Source organism: Vombatus ursinus, unplaced genomic scaffold (assembly GCF_900497805.2).
Source record: "Vombatus ursinus unplaced genomic scaffold, bare-nosed wombat genome assembly UNPS02015030.1, whole genome shotgun sequence".
Classification (NCBI taxonomy): Eukaryota; Metazoa; Chordata; class Mammalia; order Diprotodontia; family Vombatidae; genus Vombatus; species Vombatus ursinus.
Window position 1 is genome coordinate 279,342 of NW_020954808.1, and position 17,344 is coordinate 296,685.

The 17,344-nt window shown below is 57.7% G+C and overlaps 2 protein-coding genes across 2 annotated transcripts; both read right to left on the bottom strand.

The window, feature by feature from the left end:
* Nucleotides 1–857: 857 nt before the first annotated feature.
* Nucleotides 858–3,581, bottom strand: LOC114030990 (interferon regulatory factor 2-binding protein 1-like). The gene has a single exon (XM_027845973.1). The coding sequence runs from the start codon at nucleotides 3,568–3,570 to the stop codon at nucleotides 1,825–1,827; it is 1,746 nt and encodes a 581-aa protein (XP_027701774.1). The 5' UTR covers nucleotides 3,571–3,581; the 3' UTR covers nucleotides 858–1,824.
* A 2,072-nt stretch (nucleotides 3,582–5,653) lies between these two features.
* LOC114030949 (myb-related transcription factor, partner of profilin-like) lies at nucleotides 5,654–11,893 on the bottom strand. The gene is made up of 4 exons (XM_027845911.1): nucleotides 11,851–11,893; nucleotides 11,522–11,794; nucleotides 8,681–9,217; nucleotides 5,654–7,150 (listed from the first exon to the last, which is right to left on the bottom strand). The coding sequence occupies exons 1-4, from the start codon at nucleotides 11,891–11,893 to the stop codon at nucleotides 6,525–6,527; spliced, it is 1,479 nt and encodes a 492-aa protein (XP_027701712.1). The 3' UTR covers nucleotides 5,654–6,524.
* Nucleotides 11,894–17,344: the final 5,451 nt, after the last annotated feature.

Consider the following 17,344-nt stretch of genomic DNA (forward strand, 5'->3'; position numbering starts at 1 on the left):
TTTCCAGGTCGAGCACAGAGCCAGGCCTTGTTTCACAGAGATCAGGGCTTAAGAAAGTAAGGGGCAGGCCCCTGGCTCACTAAGGCAGCGGGCTCTTTTCCGAGCACTCCATGGTGCATGCTAAGGCTGGGAGGGGCCTTGGGATTTCACGGATGAGGAGCCTGAATCTCCAAGAAAGGATGACCTGGTGAACCAGGGTCAGAGGCAGGGTCTGACCCTAACTGCACATCAGGTCTTCTGGAGTTCCTGGGACTAAGCCCCTTAGTGAGATGTCCTCCAATGGGACTGAGAAAGACTTACAGGGCGGGCGAAAAGAGGACTCAGGACCACTGGGAAAAAAACCCCAAAACTTTGCTTTATTGAAGGAGGACCCCCCCCCCCCCCCCCAAAGGAGTTTCTTAATCCAGGTATGTTCTTTCTGAAAGGGCAGATTGGGGCCCTTTCTCCCTCCCCCCTGTTACAAGCAGCAGAAAAGCCAAGCACTAGAAGTGGGGGATGGGGACTAACTATGACCCCCTGTAGGGGTGGGGGAGTCACAGGCCTGAAAACTACCCCTCTCCCCCCACCCCCAAAGCATTGAGGGGCCTCGGCAAGGGAAGTCTATGGCTCCATCCACATCTTTCCCCCCAGACTGCGAGTTGACTGTTCCTAGGGTGCTGGATTGGGTGGGGAGCCCCCCATCAGTTAAGACCAGTGCTCTGCCGCCATTGACCCCATCTCCCCTTGGATTTGGGGCAAAGACTTGAGGAAGGGTGGGGACCCAAGTGCCTATGGGGAGATGTTCCTTGAATGTGGCCCCCCACCCCTCCTCGCCCTTTCCCCCAGGAAGCTCTTGAGGAAAGACAGGACCCAGATACTGAGAGCTTAATGATGTCCTTAAAACCACCACATACACACACACTCCCCACCCCGGGGAGAGGGGGTCGGCTGTTGCAGAAAATTTTGTCCAAAAGCATGGTGCCTGGCTTTAGGACTCGCCCCTGGACCTGTCGGATTCAGAGGTCAGCTGTTCTGGGCAAGCTCTGTACGAAGTCAGGACCCAAGCGTCCAGTGTCCCGGATGCTAGGCTTTGGAGGTGTGCTTGAACTGGTCTCCCCCTGGAACCAGAGGTGACCACTCCCAGGAAGCACTAGTGAATGGCAAGGACCCAGTGTGTCCGCGGCCCCAGTTCTGGGGTTGGGTTGGGGGCATCTTTAAATTCATCTCTTCTCTTGGACTTGGAGGCAATGGTTCCAGAGTTTGTTGGGTTTTTGTCTAAGGTCGGGGTCCCAGACATCTCGGGGCTCAGCTCGGAGTTTTAGGGCCCCGTGAAATCCAGGGGCCAGGTCCTTGAGCCCATCTCTTCCCCTCAAACAGCAGGCACCTGCTGCAAGGAAGCTCAGCGTGAAGGAGATCAGAGACAGGCATCAAAGGGCCAGTTCTGAGGGCTCTGGAATGACCTTGGCTCCATCTCCCACTGGAAATCAGGGGGCAGCAGTTCCACAGAGTTTTTCCACGGGCAAAAACCCAGACACCTGGGTCTCCAGCTCTGGGCTTTGGGGGTGCTCTGGCCCCATCTCCCCCCACCCCCAAATCTGGGGTGGCTGTTCTGGGAAAGCTCAGCCTAGGGGCTGGGTACCAGGAGTTTGGCAGGGCTCAGCTAAGAGCTCTGGGGGTGTCCTCAAGGCTGTCTCCCCCCAGAATTAGCTCTAGGAAAGCTCAGTCTGTGGGTAAGGGAAAGGTGTGGGGGCAGGGGCCGCTCAGAGGGAATAATTTAGCTGCAGGGTCCAGGGTCCCAGAAACCCGGGACCTAGGAAGGGATGTGGGAAGGAGGGAGAGCCAAGCTTAGGGATCCCTCTCCTTCTTCACCTTGATGTCACCTGCCAGGATGGTGGCAATCTCACCCTGCATGAAGGCCCAGGGCACGCTGGACCCCACTAGTGGGCACTTGTCCCCACTAGGGCAGTAGACCTCACCAGCAGGGCCCATGGTCTTGATAAACTCCCTCGAACAGGGGAAGCAAAACTTGTGGCCTGGCACTGACGGGCACTGGACGAAGTGGGTGTCCTCCAGCCTCTCCCGGCACAGAGTGCAGCACAGGGGAGCCCCAGCCCCACTGGTCCCACCGCCCGCCCCGGCCACTCCACCGCTCCCAGACTCCCCCTCTGCCTCTCCGTTCCGGGCTACCAGCCTCTGAGGAGCAGCTGGGGATGAGCCTGCCGGACTGGCTCCTCCAGCCCTCCCAGGGCCTCCCCCACCTCCCTCCTTGGGCGACTGACCCAGCCCCTCAGCCACTGTCTTCAGGGCTGCAATGGGTGAAGGAGCCCCGGCTGCCGCTACTGCTGGCTCACCCGCATAGGGGGCTGCTCCCCAGTGGCGCTGCTGCTGCTGCTGCTGCTGCTGCTGCTGCTGATGCTCTTCACTGGTCAGCTTCCCGGCTGCCTCCCCCTCCGGCTCAGGTGAGGCTTTGCGCCTCCTGGGCACTGGGCCGGGGGTTCGTGCTGGCCGAGCGGAGGCACCATCGGGGGACTGCAGAGGCAGGGCCTCGGCAGGGGCGGGCTCCCGGAAGGTGCGGACCCCATCGGTGAGGAGCTCGGCCAGCTGCCGCCACTCGCCAGAGCCATGCCGTTTCTCATACTCCAGGTACTTGAAGCCTGAGGAGGCCAGAGCTTTGCCCGGCTCCCGGAGGGCATCGTGGAACATCTGGCGGGCCACTGCCAAGACACCAGCATAGACGTTGCCGGAGCCACACGGGTACTCGGTAAAGAGCTTCAGCTCAAACTCGTAGCCTGGGGGGCGGGCAGTAGCATCAAAGGCAAACACTCTCCCCACCAGCCCGTGGTCCTTCTTGAATCGGACATTGAAGGGGGCACAGGCTGAGAGCGCCAGCAGCTGGTCCCGAACGGCCTTGGGCCGCCCGTGCCATTCCTCCGCTCGGCCACGCATGGCCTCGTTCAGCTCTGCCAGGCAGTCTGCCGCCCGTGGAGGCTGGCTGCCCACTACGCCCCCAGCACCCACCCCGGCCACCGCCTTCTCCTTCTCAAAATCGGCCCCAAAGCCTGGGCGGGCCCCCAGGGCCATCCCCCGGCCGCCCAGCCCAGACACAGCAGCTGCTAGCAGCCCAGGCGAGACCAGGCCAGGCATGGCCCCCAGCAGAGCCCTGCGGGCCCCATCTGCTTCCCCGTTGGCCAGCCGGGCCCCTATCCCAAAGTCCAGGGTGGCCGGTGGCAGGGGCATGCGGGAGGGCTGCCCGGAGGAGGCTGCCGCCGTGGCGATGGAAGACGAAGACGAGGAGGACGAGGACGACGACGCCCGGTCGTAGCGGTCAGCGGGCTGGGCAGCCACGGTCTCCTTGCCGGTGGCGGAGGGGGGCTTGAGCGCCGGGGGCCCCGGGGAGCGGCCCTCGGGCAGAGAGTGGCTGCGCTTGAGCTGTCGGGCCGCCTCGATGAGCAGCTCGATGCGGTCGGCGCCCTCGAAGTTCACGCATCCCCGGCACACGGCCTCGCTGAAGTCCCACACCATGGCCCACGGCATCTTGGGCAGGTCGCACAGGTAGCACCACTGGCGCCGCGACGCCTGCACGGACGCCATGGCGCCCGGGGCTCAAGCCAAGGGCCGGCCTGGCCGCCGCCGCCGCCGCCGCCGCCCCTCGATGCCGCGGGCTCCGTCCCTCCCTCCCTCCCTCGTCCGTCCGTCCCGCGGTCCCGCCTTCCCTCCCTCGCGCAGAGTTGCGCAGCTCCAAGGAGGGGGCGCTCCCGACGTCCGGCCGGAGGGCCCGCCCCGCCCCGCTCCGCTCCCCTCCGGGCAGGCTCGGCGGCTCCGGGCCGCGCTGGCGTAGCCCCCGCGCGCGCAGCTCCCCGTGCCCGGGCCAGGCCTCGCCGCGGCGCCGCCCCTGCCCGCCGCCCCTGGCCGCTGCGGCCGTCGCAGTCCGCTCTCTCCGCTGCCGCGGCCGCCCGCCTTCCTCTGCCCCAGCAGCCGCTTCGCAGGGAAACTTACATAACGCACGCGGGCAATGCCTTCTGGGGGATGTAGTCTCTTCCGAGGGCCAGCCCGGGACGGGCGGAGGGAGCGCAGCGCAGAGCTGCCCTGCACAGCCCAGCGCAGCGCGGCGCTCGCCCTGCTGGCCGCCCTGGCCGCCGGCCTGACCACTGGGCCCGGGGGAGGCGGGAGGGCAGTCCGAGCTGTCGGCGCGTGGCCCCAGGTGGGGCGCTGAATGCTAGAACGGAGGACGCAGACCATGAGAACGAGCAGGGGAGGAGTTGGAGGGTCAGGGGTGCTAGAATTTAGAGCTGGAAGCCCCTCGGCCCTCGAGGAAGCCAGTCCCCTACTTTTTTCCAGAAGGGGAGCCCAGACTGAGGCAGGGACATGAATCGCTCCAAGGTCTCCCTCCTGACCCTGGAGACACTCACAAGGCCGTGGTGTCCCGACACTCTGGACGAAGGCTGGGCTGCATCCCGGGAGCAAGTGACCTCCCCGCTCAGCCTCCGTGTCCCACTCCGTGCAGTGAAGGGGGTGGAGTGGGCGAGAGGCTGGCCTTCAGAGTGGAGATCTCGAGGGGGAAGGGACCTTGGAGAACATTTGCGCTAACTCCCTCATTTTACAGGTGGGGAAACGAAGGCCCAAGGAGGGTACATGCCTGCCTAAGGTCACGCAGAGGCAGGATGGAAACCAGATGTTTACGTGTCCTTTCCAGCCCTGACTTGTTATCATCTTTTGGGTCCGTGGGCTGGGGGAGCACCAGGCCCGTGCATGGTCCCTCGCCCCCCCCCCCCCCCCCCCCGCTTCAAGATCATGGCATCCTGGAGTGAGGAACTCTTTCCAGTTCTTCCCAGGCCCTAACGGGTTAATTTTCTCAGCTACAAGCCCTCCCCGCCAGGCTCACTACAACTCCCAGAATGCTCCGTGGCTTGGGGGGAAGGTGATGAATTTCCTGTCCCCCCAAATCCACCTCCTACCCACAATTCTGTTCTCTCCAGTTCGGCTTTGACCACTCGAGTGCTGATTAAGCCCGCGGCTTCAGGCCGGGGAAGTGAGGTCTCGTCCCTCCTCCAGTCCGTCCCCAGGAGAGCTGGGAGTCGGCCTCCCCTCCGCGCCCGTCCCCCGGGGAGAGCGTTGGGTTTAGGACTTGGGTTTGAAGCCTAGCTCTTTCCCCCGTGTGCCCTTGGGAGTGGCTCCCACGAGCTAGCGTCCCTGAAGCGCTTGGCACAGTCTCCTAAACTGACCCGAATTTCCTCTTCCGTAAGATGTGGGTCAACTAGACGACGTGTGTGACTCCCCTTTCCTCCTTCCGAAGGCAGGAAGAAGCACCGACCCTCTCTGAGCCCATTTCCTAATTTGTAAGATGAGGCCGTCGCACCAGACAGTGATCCCAAGTGCCCAGACGTGTAAATAACGGTGTTGGCACTAGGATGTCCCCGGAGCCCTAGGATGTGCTTGGGAGTCAGGAAGACCTGGGTTCAAGTGCTGCCAGCCCCTGCCACTTCTAGCCAATGACGAATACCTCTAGACTTCCGTTTCGCTGTCTATAACTCTGTGTGGGGAGGAGGAGGAGGGCTACCGTGGCTCTCCTAGCCCAGTGTTGGACAGCTCAAAAGATGCCTGAAAAGCCCTTTAAACAGCGCCACTGAAAGCATGGCATTGTTACTACAGGTCCTCTGAGACCAGAGTCACAGGCTTTGTATTAAAAAATAGTTTATTGATATCTTGTTCTTGTGGGGGGGGGGGTAAGAAGGCGGGCACAGAGTGGTAGCGGGAAGGCCTGAGGCCTGGAGGGACCGGGGACTTAGCCCCTCTGGTGTGCTAGGAGGGGCGGGGAGCTCCTGACTTCCCCATGTCTTGCCCGTCGCGTCTGAACCCCAGGTTCAGATGCCGTCTAGGCACAGTGGTGGAACCCTAAGCCTAGCTTCTGGGCCACGGGACAGGAGGCCCCCACGAGCTGGGGGTGATCAGGTGGGAATTCCACCTGGTGGATAAGGGGGTCACAGACCCTCCAACCGCACCTCCCACAGAACAGTAATAAATAAGGTTAAAGTGACGGCTTTGCACGTCCAAGATGGGGATACTCCTAAGGCTGTGATACTTGGGGAGGCTGGGCATGTGTCTGACTAGGGGGCAGGCAGCGTGGAATTGTGGGAAAGAACCCTGCATCTGGAGTCTGAGGGTTTAGGTCTGAATCTGGACCTGCCACTTCGACGCTATGGGGGGACCTTGGGCAAGTCTCTCCATCTCTCCGGGCTTCATTCCTCCTCTCTAAAATGAGGGGATTGGGCTGAGGGGACTCCAAAGTCCCCTCCATCTCCAAATTCTGTGAAACTTGAGCCTAACGCTAAAGAAAATCAGGCACTAAACGGGGATTGTGGGTGGCACAGCCCCAGAGGGGGTGGTGGGAACGGAGAGCGACAGGAGGGAGCAGCTGAAGGGACCAGAGCCCACTGGAATTGGTTACAAGCAGTGTTGAGCCTCCCTTTCCCCCTGAACTGGGCCAAGCAGGGCAGAGGGTGGCAGGAGACCGGGAGCAGGCAGCGGGACACCCCTGAGCAGGGTGATCACATGTTCTTCCACCTTCCCCTCCGTTTTCGCGTTGGGAAACCTTTCCTCCTCTTCACTGGAGGTGAATCTCTGGGTAGAGGAGGCCGGGTACCCCCCTCCTGCCCTGGGGGAGTCCCCACTATGGCTGCTTCCTCTCCCTCCTCCACGGCTAACGCCGCGGGCTCAGGTGAGGTCTCCACCTTGGGGTGGGCCGGGGCCAGCCCGGCAGCAGGCAGGGGCACGGGTGGCTCTGGGCCAGCCAAGAGGGGCAGGAGGGCGCTGAGGACATTGCTCAGCTTAGCCAGTCCCTGGCGCAAAGTGCCTTCCAATTCACGGATGGCCTCTGCAGTCTCCCGCTGGGCACGGAGGAAGTCCAGAGAAGGGTCTAAGGTGGGTGGAAGGGGAGGCGGCGGCGGGAGGCTGGAAGGAGAGGGGCCTGGACACGGGGGACGCAGAGGTGGCGATGGGGCTAGCCTCGGGAGCTGGACAATCTGCAGGGCTGCCTGGTCTGGGGCAGGGGCTGGGGCAGGAGGGGGTGGGGAGTCCCGCTCTTTGGGACGAAGGAGGATGCCCTCCGAGGGGTAGCAAGGAGGGCGGGCCGATGGCTCGGGGCTGCTGCAGGCCTTGTTCCGGACTGAGGTTTCTGCAAGAAGAGAGTTGTGTGAATGAGAACTGCTGGTTACCGGGGCACCCCCCAGCCCGTCTGATCGGCCCCCGGGTGGGCTGAAGAATCGGGGCGTGACCAGGACAAGCCTCTCTGAAGAGGGCGTGGCTGCACTAGGAGTCTGAGGCCCCCTCTGGCTTTGGGGAGAGGGGACAGAATGAGGACAAGGTCCCAGCACCAGGCTCCCACCTTTCAATGTCAGCACGGAGCCGAGGGGCCCACTCCCCTCCGGGCACTGGAGGGGTGGCCCCCGTGTGCCCCACGGAGGGTTTGGCTGTCTGTCCAGGGCAAAGGATGCCTAAGTTGGCCAAAGTCAGCTGGTGCGCCTGCCGTGGCTGGGAGCCGTCAGGCCACGTGTGGCCCTCGAGTGCGGCCTTTCCACTGAGTCCAAGCTTTACAGAACAGATCCTTTTATTGAGGGGATTTGTTCTGGGAAGTCTGGATTCAGTCAAAGGGCCGCACTTGAGGACCTGGAGGGCCACGTGCGGCCTCACCCTAGGACTAGGCCTGTCTTAGAAATACCCGTGATGGGAAGAACTGCAGAGCATCACTGGGAAAGACCCAAGAGGCCTGCGAGGGCCCTGATCACTGTGCTGTTCTGGGCAGATTTCCTCCCCTCCCTGGGTCTTAGTTGGCTCAACTGTACAACAGGAGAGGCTAGAGCAGATGACCCTCCGAAGTCCCTTCCTGCTCTGATGGGCCAGGGTCCTAAGATCCCAAGGATCAGCGCGTCCCTTCTCCCCTGTGGAAAGCTGCCTCCCTGCCCTGCCAACCTCTGACCTAAGGCTCTTCCGACACTCAGAGGATTCAAGGTGGGGAGGTACCTTAGAGATGGAGGCCCACCCCGATTTTAGAAAAATGGAGCCACTGATCGGGGAAGGGCTCATCTAAGTGGTGCTGGGGACGCTCAGTTATGCCTGACTCTTCATGAGTCCTTTTGGGGTTCTCTTGGCAAAGGTACTGGAGTTGTTTGCCATTTCATTTTACAGATGAGGAAACCGAGGCAAACAGGCCTAAGTGGCTGGCCCAGGATCACACGGCTAGTAAGAGACTGAGACTGGATTTGAACTCAGGTCCTCCTAACTCCAGACCCAGTGCTCTATCCACTGCGCCATCCAGCTGCTCTTCACCTCAGCGACACAAGGAATCACACAGGGGTAGATAAGTAGCCGACTGAGATTTGAACACTGTATCCTAAGGTCCTTCCAACCTCTGACATCCCATGCTCTCTCGCTTCTTTCGGCTCTTAGAAAACCCAAGTTCCAACCCTTTCCCCGTGCCTTCCAAGCTGTGTGACCCTGGGCACGTCTCTAATCTCTCAGCCTCAGTCTTCCCATTTTTACAACTGATGACAGCACCCAGCTCACCGGGCAGTAGTGAGATTTACACTTCTCTCTCTAGTGGACACACACACATCGCATTCTCCCCTCATTCTAAACCAAGTTGCACCCTGCTCTGTCTCTGAGGGCTAGCCTCACCCTTTCCCTGCCTCTGTCCACCCCCACTCACCGGCCGGCCGCTGCTCTCCCCCCAGGAGGTATCGGTGAGGGAAGGGGCCCGGCGGGGGAGGCGGGTGGAAGGAAGCTGACGGCCCGGTGTTGAGCTCGGGCCCCCCCACCACACCGGGCCCCAGGATGGCGAAGATGGTTTCCTCCTCGGCAGAGAAGGCGTCCTCCGAGGCTCCAGGCCCAGACCCGCCGCCCTGCGTGGAGTGGGGGACCCTGGCCAGCTTCTCCTTGGTCCTGCGCTTGAAGTCATTCCAGCGCTTCTGCACCTCCTGGCCCGTGCGCTTCCAGCTGGTGATACCGTTGATCTTGGCGGCAATGCCCTCCCACACCCGCCTCCGCTCGGCCACCGTCACCCGGCGGCTCTGCGTGCCGTACAGCTGGGAGTAGTTGGCCCGCACCTCCTGGATCAGGATTTGGTTCTCTTCATAGGAGAAGCGTGGCTTTCGCAGGCGGGTGATCTCCTCCACCTCGCCCGCCATGCTGCTGCTGCTGCTGCTGGTGCCCGCACCCGGTCCAGGGCCTTTTCCTGCATTGGGTGCTGTGAGGGAAGCAGATGCAGGAAGGGGTGACTGGGGAGGTGGAGGCCCCCTCCATCCTCTACGATGGAAAAAGACTCTTCCCTTCATCCCCCAACAGAAGGATCCGCTCTCTTCATCCGACGGTCTCTCCCGTCCAGTGAGCATCTTCCCCTTCAGCTTACACCAGCCCACCAAACATCCCCATCTTTCAGGCGTGTCTGCCTCATCTCCCCTCCTCATTAGACCACTGTCATCCAACTCTCCTGGCCTCCCTGGCTCTCCCCTTCTCATCTAATCGTCTCCTCTCCACTGTGTGTCCCACCAGCCCCCTCGGGATCTGTCCTCCCCTGCCTAGCTCTCTCCAGCCCCATGTGGCTGTGGGGGTCATCACCTCCTCCTAGACAGTGGGCCATTCCCACGCCTGCCCCACCATGGTGCGCCCAGCTTCCCTTACCCAATCATGCCCACCCCCAAAGCTCCCCTGCCTGTGTGCCAATAGCTCCTTCTCATTTGAGTTTCCCCCCACACTGGGCCATTTCTTCTTCCTCCAGGAGACTGGGGGAAGCCTGAAGAGGACGGGAGGGAGAGACAGGAAAACCCCCTCCCCCCACCTGCACTGACCGAGCTCTGACCTGTCTGGCGTCTCCCCACCCTGTGCCACCTCCTCCTCTGTATCCCCCACATGGGTGAGCAGGGCACAGAGGGGAGCTGGGAGACAGTGGGAAGGTGCAAAGGGAACTGGGGCAACTTGGGGACAAGGGTGTAAACGGGACCGAAGGTCGATGGAGGTAAGGGAATCTCGGGCAGACACTGGAGGAGACTTGGAGAGAGGTGGGAGATGTGGGAAAGAGCCCTAAGAAAGGGCTGGTATAGCGCCTCGAATATTGGGGTGATCATTGTTGAATTGTATTGAATGAAAGAGACTAAAAGGACCAGGGATCCAGAAGGGTCCTGAGAGGAGGCCAGAGGAAACTGGGGGGACACTGGAGAACCCTGAGAACCCCTGGGGGACCAGGGAACATTGGGGGAGACCAGAGAACAATGGGGGGACTGCATAACCCTGAGAATCCCAGGGGACCAGGGAACAGTGGCGGGGAGACTAGAGAACCCTGCGAACCCTGGGGGACTAGGGAAAGGTGTGGGAAAGACCAGAGAACCCTGGGGGACCAGAGAACAGTGGAGGGGGAGGACCGGAGAACCCCGGAGAACTAGAGAACAGCAGAGGGGGCCCGAGTAACACGAGACTGGCTGGAAAGGACAAAGGGAGACTGGAGAACATGGGGGGCCTGTCGTGAGGAAGACTGGGGGTGCTGAGGGAACACAGTGGGGCCTGGGCATGATGGGGAGAATGGGGAATTACTGAGGTGACAGGGCAGCTGGGAGGGGAGGCTGGGTAGGGGGAGATGAGGAGCCAGGAAGATTGGGGGTGTTGGGGGCACCCTAGAGGGAGCTGGAGGAGGGTGTGTGTGTGTGGAAAACCTGCCAGGACAAGGTAGCTGCATTGGGAAAGGGGCACATGTAGCAGAGAGCCTGCAGACCTGGGGACAGGGGTCTGGGGCCTAGGGGAGGGACAGCAGAGGATCCCAGAAGTGGAATCCTGGGAAGGGGACGGAGATGGGAGCTAAGGGGGGGTACACAGTAGGGTACCTGGGAAGGGGGTCCTGAGGATTAAGGAGGTACCCTGGGGACCATGGGTGGGAATGTAGCAGGATCCCCCCTTCTGGGCACTAAGGGAGTACAGGGGTTCTGGGGACTACGGATAGGGCTGAACTCTGGAGTTGTGGGCACCGGGGAAATGCAAGGGTATAAGGGGTATGGAATCCTGGGAGCCAGGGGTGAGAGTCTACTCTTGGGGTCTTGGGCACTAGGGGGGTAGAGGGCGCCTGGAGTCCTGGGAACCAAGGGTAAGGAAACAGTAGAGCCCCTCCACGTCTGGACACCAGGGGGTACAGGGTCCATGGGGTCCATGGGCAGGGGTACAGTGGGGTCTCGTCCTGGGCACTCTGGCATGTGGGGTACGGGGGTCTTCGGAGGAGTGCAGCAGAGTCCTCTCCCCCGATCTGGGACACTATGGGGGTGCAGAGTACGTGGGTCCGGCAGTAGGGGTACAGGGTTTGGGGGTCTAGGCGGAGTGCACGGGGTACCAGGTGGTATGAGGGCACGGGGTCCATGGGTGGGGCTACACTCCCAGAGTTCAGGGCACTAACGGGGCACGGCTCCAAGGGGACGGTGCACCCCCCGATTAGAGGCACTAGGGGTGCGGGGCACGGGGTCCATGGGTGGGGCGCACCCCCAGACTGTGGGGCGCTGAGGGGGTGACTTACCGGCCCCCGCCCTGGCCGGGGATCCAGGCGCTCCTGCAGCAGCAGCTCCCTCGCAGGCCGCCCGCTCGGGCTCCGCCGCCGCCGCAGTTGCCCCGCCGGCCCCTCCCCCTGCCCGCCCCGCCCGGCCCCGCCCCGCTCCGCCGGCCTCGCGCCCCGTCGCCCCCTCGCGGTCCCGCACGCGCCGCCCTCGCTGGGTCCGCCGCCCTCGCTGGGTCCACGGCGCAGGCGCACAACGTGCCGCTCCACCAGCGCCTTCTCTCTTCTTCGCCAGACCTAAGGCGTAGGCGCAGGCGCAGAAGTTCACCCTTCTCTACTCTCTTCCCTTGAACCTCCGCCTCCGGTGGGTCTTGGGCCACTACAGACCCGACCCATGGCGCAGGCGCAGGAGCTCCTTCCTCCGTTCCCTTCCCTACCTCCCTTGGGGCTCCATCTTCCTCTTTTTGCGCAGGCGCGGGACTACCCCCTGGCTTCTTACGCTGCCCTAGCGCTAAGGACACGCATCCACCCCCGCACTCCCCGCGCAGGCGCAAAGCCCTCAGGGAACAACCTAATGAAGCTGGTGGGGGGGTTGGTGGCGGTGGAAGAAACAGGGCAGGAGACCGATGAAGTGGAGGGGGGCGCTCTAGCCTTGAGTTCCCAAGGAAAGGGGGGGAGGACAGCGGGACATTGCGGGAGCTACTGCTCCACACTGCGCTTGCGCCTCGGTGCAGCGCTCCTTTTCCCTAGGGGTGGGAGGCCATGCAGTTTCCATGGGAACCATCGGCCAATGAGAGCGCGATCTCGGAAAGCGCATCTCCTGCTCCCCCATCTCTCCTCCCTCCTTCCCCTGGATTCTTCCCCTATCTACCCCTCCGACATCCTGTCTGCTGCTCCTTCCCTCTCCCTCCTCTCCTTCCTCCCCCTTCTTCCTTTTTCCCCTATGGATTCCTTCCCTTTCTACTCCTCCCTCCTCCTGTTGCCTTCCTCAGTCTCTTCTCACCCTCCTCCCTTTTCCAGTCTTCCTCCTCCCCCACTCCCTCTGGATTCCTCCCCTTTCTAACGCTCCCGCCTTCCTCCCGTTCCTTCTGTAGCCTGTTCTTCCTATCTCTTTTCTTCCCCCTCCTCCTCCCCTGTTCCTTCACTTTTCCTTCTCCCTCCTCCCGCTTCTATCCTCTTCTTCCTCCTCCTCCCATTCTTCCTTCTTAGTCAATCAACAAGCTGCCCTACACCCATCATCCAGGGGAGCATCCCTGGAGAAGGAACTTAGCATCCCTACCACCATCACCTGCTTACCAACTGCCAGGGGGTAGGCAAGGCACAGTAGGAGAGGGCGTGTACTAGACCGGTCAAGCCACCTCGATCACCACCTCCTCTCAGTCCCTGGCAGAGATATCCCAAGGACTCAGAGCCCAAGAGCCCTGGCTACAACAGCCCCCTCCTGTCCCCTCCCCACTCCTCTGCCTTGGGTCCTGACTCCAGCTTAGCCCCACAGCCACAGTCCAGGAAAGCAGCCCCCACCTCCCCAGCAGCCACAGCTCCTGAGGATCTGGAATAGAAAGATCTCACCACCAAGGACCGTGGCACTGTCCAGTGGTTCAACAGCAGAAACCAAGAGGCTTCCAGAAGCCCATGGAAACGGTGGTAAAGAAAATGCGTTACTATCTGCTTTGTTGAGCCACCCTAAGGACACCAGGGCCTTTCCAGATGACTTGTAGCTGAAACCTCCTCTCTGAGTTGCCTCCCTGTATTAGAACGGGAGCTACGGAGAAGCACTGACTGCCTTGTTTTTCTACTGGTAACCCAAATGCACTCCAATGTGCCAGGCCCTGGTGAGTCAAAGGAAAAACTGAAGTGGTTCTAGGCCTCAAAGGGCATCTATTCTGTGAGAGAGGCAACATGTACATATATACTGGCATATGTAGTATAGGTAAAAAATGGGGGTTTAGGGGAGCACAGAGGAAGCCCTAGCAGCTGTGTAAGATCAGGAAAGGCCTCATGCAGGAGGTGGTATGTGAAATTTGTCTTCCTCTTTCCCCTTTCCTCCTTTTTTCCCTCCTTTCCCCGTGTTCCATCTTCCTTCCCTCTTTGGTGCTAGGTGGTGCATTGGATAGAGCAAAGGACCTGGAGGCAGGTAAACTTCTGTTCAAATCTGGCCTTTCGTACTAGATGTGCGACCCTGGGCAAGTCACTTAACCTCTGTTTGCCTCTGTGTCCTCATCTGTAAAAACAGGGATAATAATAGCACCTATCTCCCAGGAGTGTTGGGAAATGAAATGAGAAGCTATTTATAAAGTGCTTTGCAAGTGCTTAAAATCCTATATAAATGCCAGATAGTATTATTTTTATTATTATTATTTCTCCTTTTTTTCTTTTTTCCCTGTTGCTGCCTTCCTCTTTTTTTTCCTCCTTCCTCTTCCTCCTCTTTCTTTGTCTTCCTCTTTCTTCTCCCTCTTTTCCCTTCCTCCTCTCCTGCCCTCTGGAAGGGAGCAGAAAAGAGGGCATACCGAAGGATGAGAGCTGGGCAGGACTGCAGAGGTCATCCAATCCACCCCATGTTTTACAGATAGAGACACTGAGGCACAGAGAAGTTAATTAAGGAGGTCTGTCTGCCAGTCCTGTGCTGTATCTTCCCAAATGGTCACACTCCAATTCCCTAGGTACCCATCTATACCCACCGAGGCTCTAAATGTGGGCACAGGAAGCAGACAGGGCCTCAGTTTTTCCTTTTGGTCTTCAGACAGATTAGTTTGCTGAGCACACCTCCTGGGCTGTGGTTAGATACACTGCCCTTTGGCTTCTAAAGCCTGGACTTATCGCCTGAGATAGAGGCCATCTTTGCTGGGGCGGGGGGGGGGGGGGAGCAGCAGCCAACTTAGGCCAACATCCTCAGCTCTTTTGGCTTTCTGCCTTAGTGAACTTTCCTCTCAACTCCCCTCTTTAATAGAACAGGCCATGACAATTCCTTTGCTGGATGTTCCAATGGATTATGAGGGCCCTGTTGGAAAACTGGGCATTCTGGGATTGCCCCATCCATCCTCAGTGTTCTGATTTCTTCCTCGGCTCTACATGCCATGGAGGAGTGATCTGACCAGTGGGTTTAGTCTACTGTCTTGCCTTAGTAGAAGAAAATGGAAATAGTGCCTCTGTCAAAGCAGCCTCAGTCATGTCTGACTCTTTCTGACCCCATCTGGGGTTTTCTTGGCAAAGATACTGGAATGGTTTGCCATTTCCTTCTCTGGCTCATTTTACAGATGAGGAAACTGAGGCAAACAGGGCAAAGTGACGTGCCCAGGGTCACATAGCTAGTAAATGGCTGAGGTCATATTTGAACTTAGGTCTTCCTGACTCCAGGCCTGGTGTTCTATCCACTTCGCCAGCTAGCTGCCCAGCCTGAGTGTAATCACAAACTAATCACCTCCCACCCTCCCCAACCTCTGATGCTATCAAGGGGTAAATATCTAACCTTCTAGTTCAGCTCCCTTAACCCCAGTGTCCACTTCAGGCCAGTTCAAAATTGAACTGCTAGCTACAGTGATTTTTTTTTTCTTTTTAAATGTTTGATTTATTATTTTTTTTTAATATCACTATTCCTTTCCAATGACTCTTGTCTCACCCCCCCCAAAAAAACCTTCCTGTAACAAAAGTTAAGCAAATGAATAAACACATTGGTTCTGTCTTAAAAGGTAAATGTTATTCTACCCCTCCAGTGCATCACTTGGTCACTGTATTGTTCAGAGTTCTAAGGTCTTTGAGTAGTTTTTCTTCGCCTAGTTGTGGTCATTGTGAAAATCCCCTGTCCTTTTCAGCTTACTTTACTCTGTGTCAGTTGTGAGAGAATCTCAGGGCTGGAAGAGATCTATCTCAGCAGCCACAGAAGGATGAGAGGACTATGCCTAGTGGTAGAACAGCTGGGTCAGCACACCCCAAGGAATCCCCACTACAACCCGTCTGACATGTGCTTATGCATCCGTAGCTTGAAGGCTTCCAAGTTCACATGGATCTTGGCAAGTTCCTCCAGATTCTCGTATTCCTCCTTTCTTACTATGTGGTGCTATTCTCACTACCTTCATAAGCCACAGGTGACAGGCAGCTTCTTTCCTTCTAGTCCCACTACAGCTGCTATCAATATCTTTGTACCTATGGGACCTTTCCCTCTATTTTTTTTTTAACCTCCTTGGAGGTCTATGCCCAGGAGTGGAAATTTTGTGTCAAAGTCACAGTTAGTTTGTTCTAACTTGTTTTGTTCATAATGCCACCAGGAGGACATTGGTGTACCGGCCTTCCCACAGCCCCTCCAGCATTGACCATTTGGGATTTTTGTCATTCTCGGCTCCTTTGATGGGTGTGAGGTGAAATGCTTCAACTGGAATTTCTCTTATTATTAGCAGTTTGGAGCCTTCTTTCCTATGGTTGCTTAGCGATTTCATTTCTTCTTTTGAAGACTTTATCTAGTGGGGAATGGCTCTTATTCTTATAAAATTGTAGCAGTTCCCTACATCTCTTGAGTAACAGCTAGATCTTTATCAGAGCTATTCAGAGGAAAGATTAGAGAAAAACTTTGAGTGCACAGGGTTCCTAATTTTAAGAGAAAGCGGGTCTCAACCACTAACATAATTACACATAGACAGTGTGTTCATTGACGTTCATGACAGCAGCCACAAGCTAAACATTATAAAATGAATTTCAGCATTCATTGCCATCACTAATGTTTACATAAGCTTTATTGTGTCTGAAGTACTTCACATACATAATCCCATTTGATTTGCAAAAACTCTATGAGATGGGTTATTATAATTTCTATTTTAGAGATGTGAAAACTGAGGCTTGCCTAGGGTCACATAGGGGAAATTTGAACCTTGGGTCTCCTGACTCCAAGGCCAGCACGGTTTTGTATTGCCTCCTAAAAGCAGCTAGGTGACCCAGTGAATACAGCACTGGGCCTGGAGTCAGGAAGACCTGAATTCCAATTCAGCCTGAGATGCTTATTAGCTTCCTGACCCTAGGCAATTCACTTAATCTCTGGTTGCCTCAGTTTGGTTAACTGCAAAATGGGAATGATAATAGCACCTGCCTCCCAGGATTGTTGTGATGATCAAATGAAATAATATTTGTAAAGGGCTTGGGATAGCGCTTCATGTAGTAGATGCTTAATAAATGCTTGTTTCTTCCCTCTGGTTAAAGAATTCTTTTCAGATCTGGGATGATTCAGCTAGGTGACACAGTGGATAGAGTTGACCCTGGAGTCACAAAGACTCATTTTTCTGAGTTCAAATCTGGCCTCAGACACTTATTAGCTGTGTGACCCTGGGCAAGTCATTTCACCCTGTTTGCCTCGGTTTCCTCAGTTTGGGCATAGTAGGTGCTAGAGAAGGAAATGACAAACCACTCCAGTTTCTGCCAAGAAAACCCAAATGGGGACACAAACAGTGGGACAAGAACTTACCAAGCAACAATGACCAACTAAGGTCCCTAAGGGTCCTTCCAATTCTGTGATTCTGGTAGGAGATGAAAAGGGATGGAACCAAGGGCAGACGCAGGGGAATTCACCTTGGAAAGGATCACAAGGTGATGAGGGATTTGGATTTGGAAGGGACTTTAGAGGCCATCAAATCCAACCGCCTCACTTTCCAGATGAGGAAACTGAGGCTAATAAGTGTTTCCCAGTATCCCGTCAAAGGAGATGAATGGTTCTCAAAATAACAAATGCAAAAAATTTAAAAAGGCCCACATCACTAATAATAAGAAAAAATGCAAATTACAACAGTTCTGACATTTTACTTCACATCCTTCAAATTGACCACATTCACAAAAGATGGAAAGAGTCTGTGCTGGAGGAGCTGGCGG

Bases quoted from the DNA above. Each gene is read 5' to 3' on its own strand.
- LOC114030990 (XM_027845973.1), bottom strand. From the start codon at position 3,570: ATGGCGTCCGTGCAGGCGTCGCGGCGCCAGTGGTGCTACCTGTGCGAC.
- LOC114030949 (XM_027845911.1), bottom strand. From the start codon at position 11,893: ATGGGTCGGGTCTGTAGTGGCCCAAGACCCACCGGAGGCGGAG. The intron at 11,795-11,850 runs GTTCAAGGGAAG...CCTACGCCTTAG, and splicing joins AAGACCCACCGGAGGCGGAG to GTCTGGCGAAGAAGAGAGAA. The intron at 7,151-8,680 runs GTGAGTGGGGGT...CTCTTCTTGCAG, and splicing joins GGGAGAGCAGCGGCCGGCCG to AAACCTCAGTCCGGAACAAG.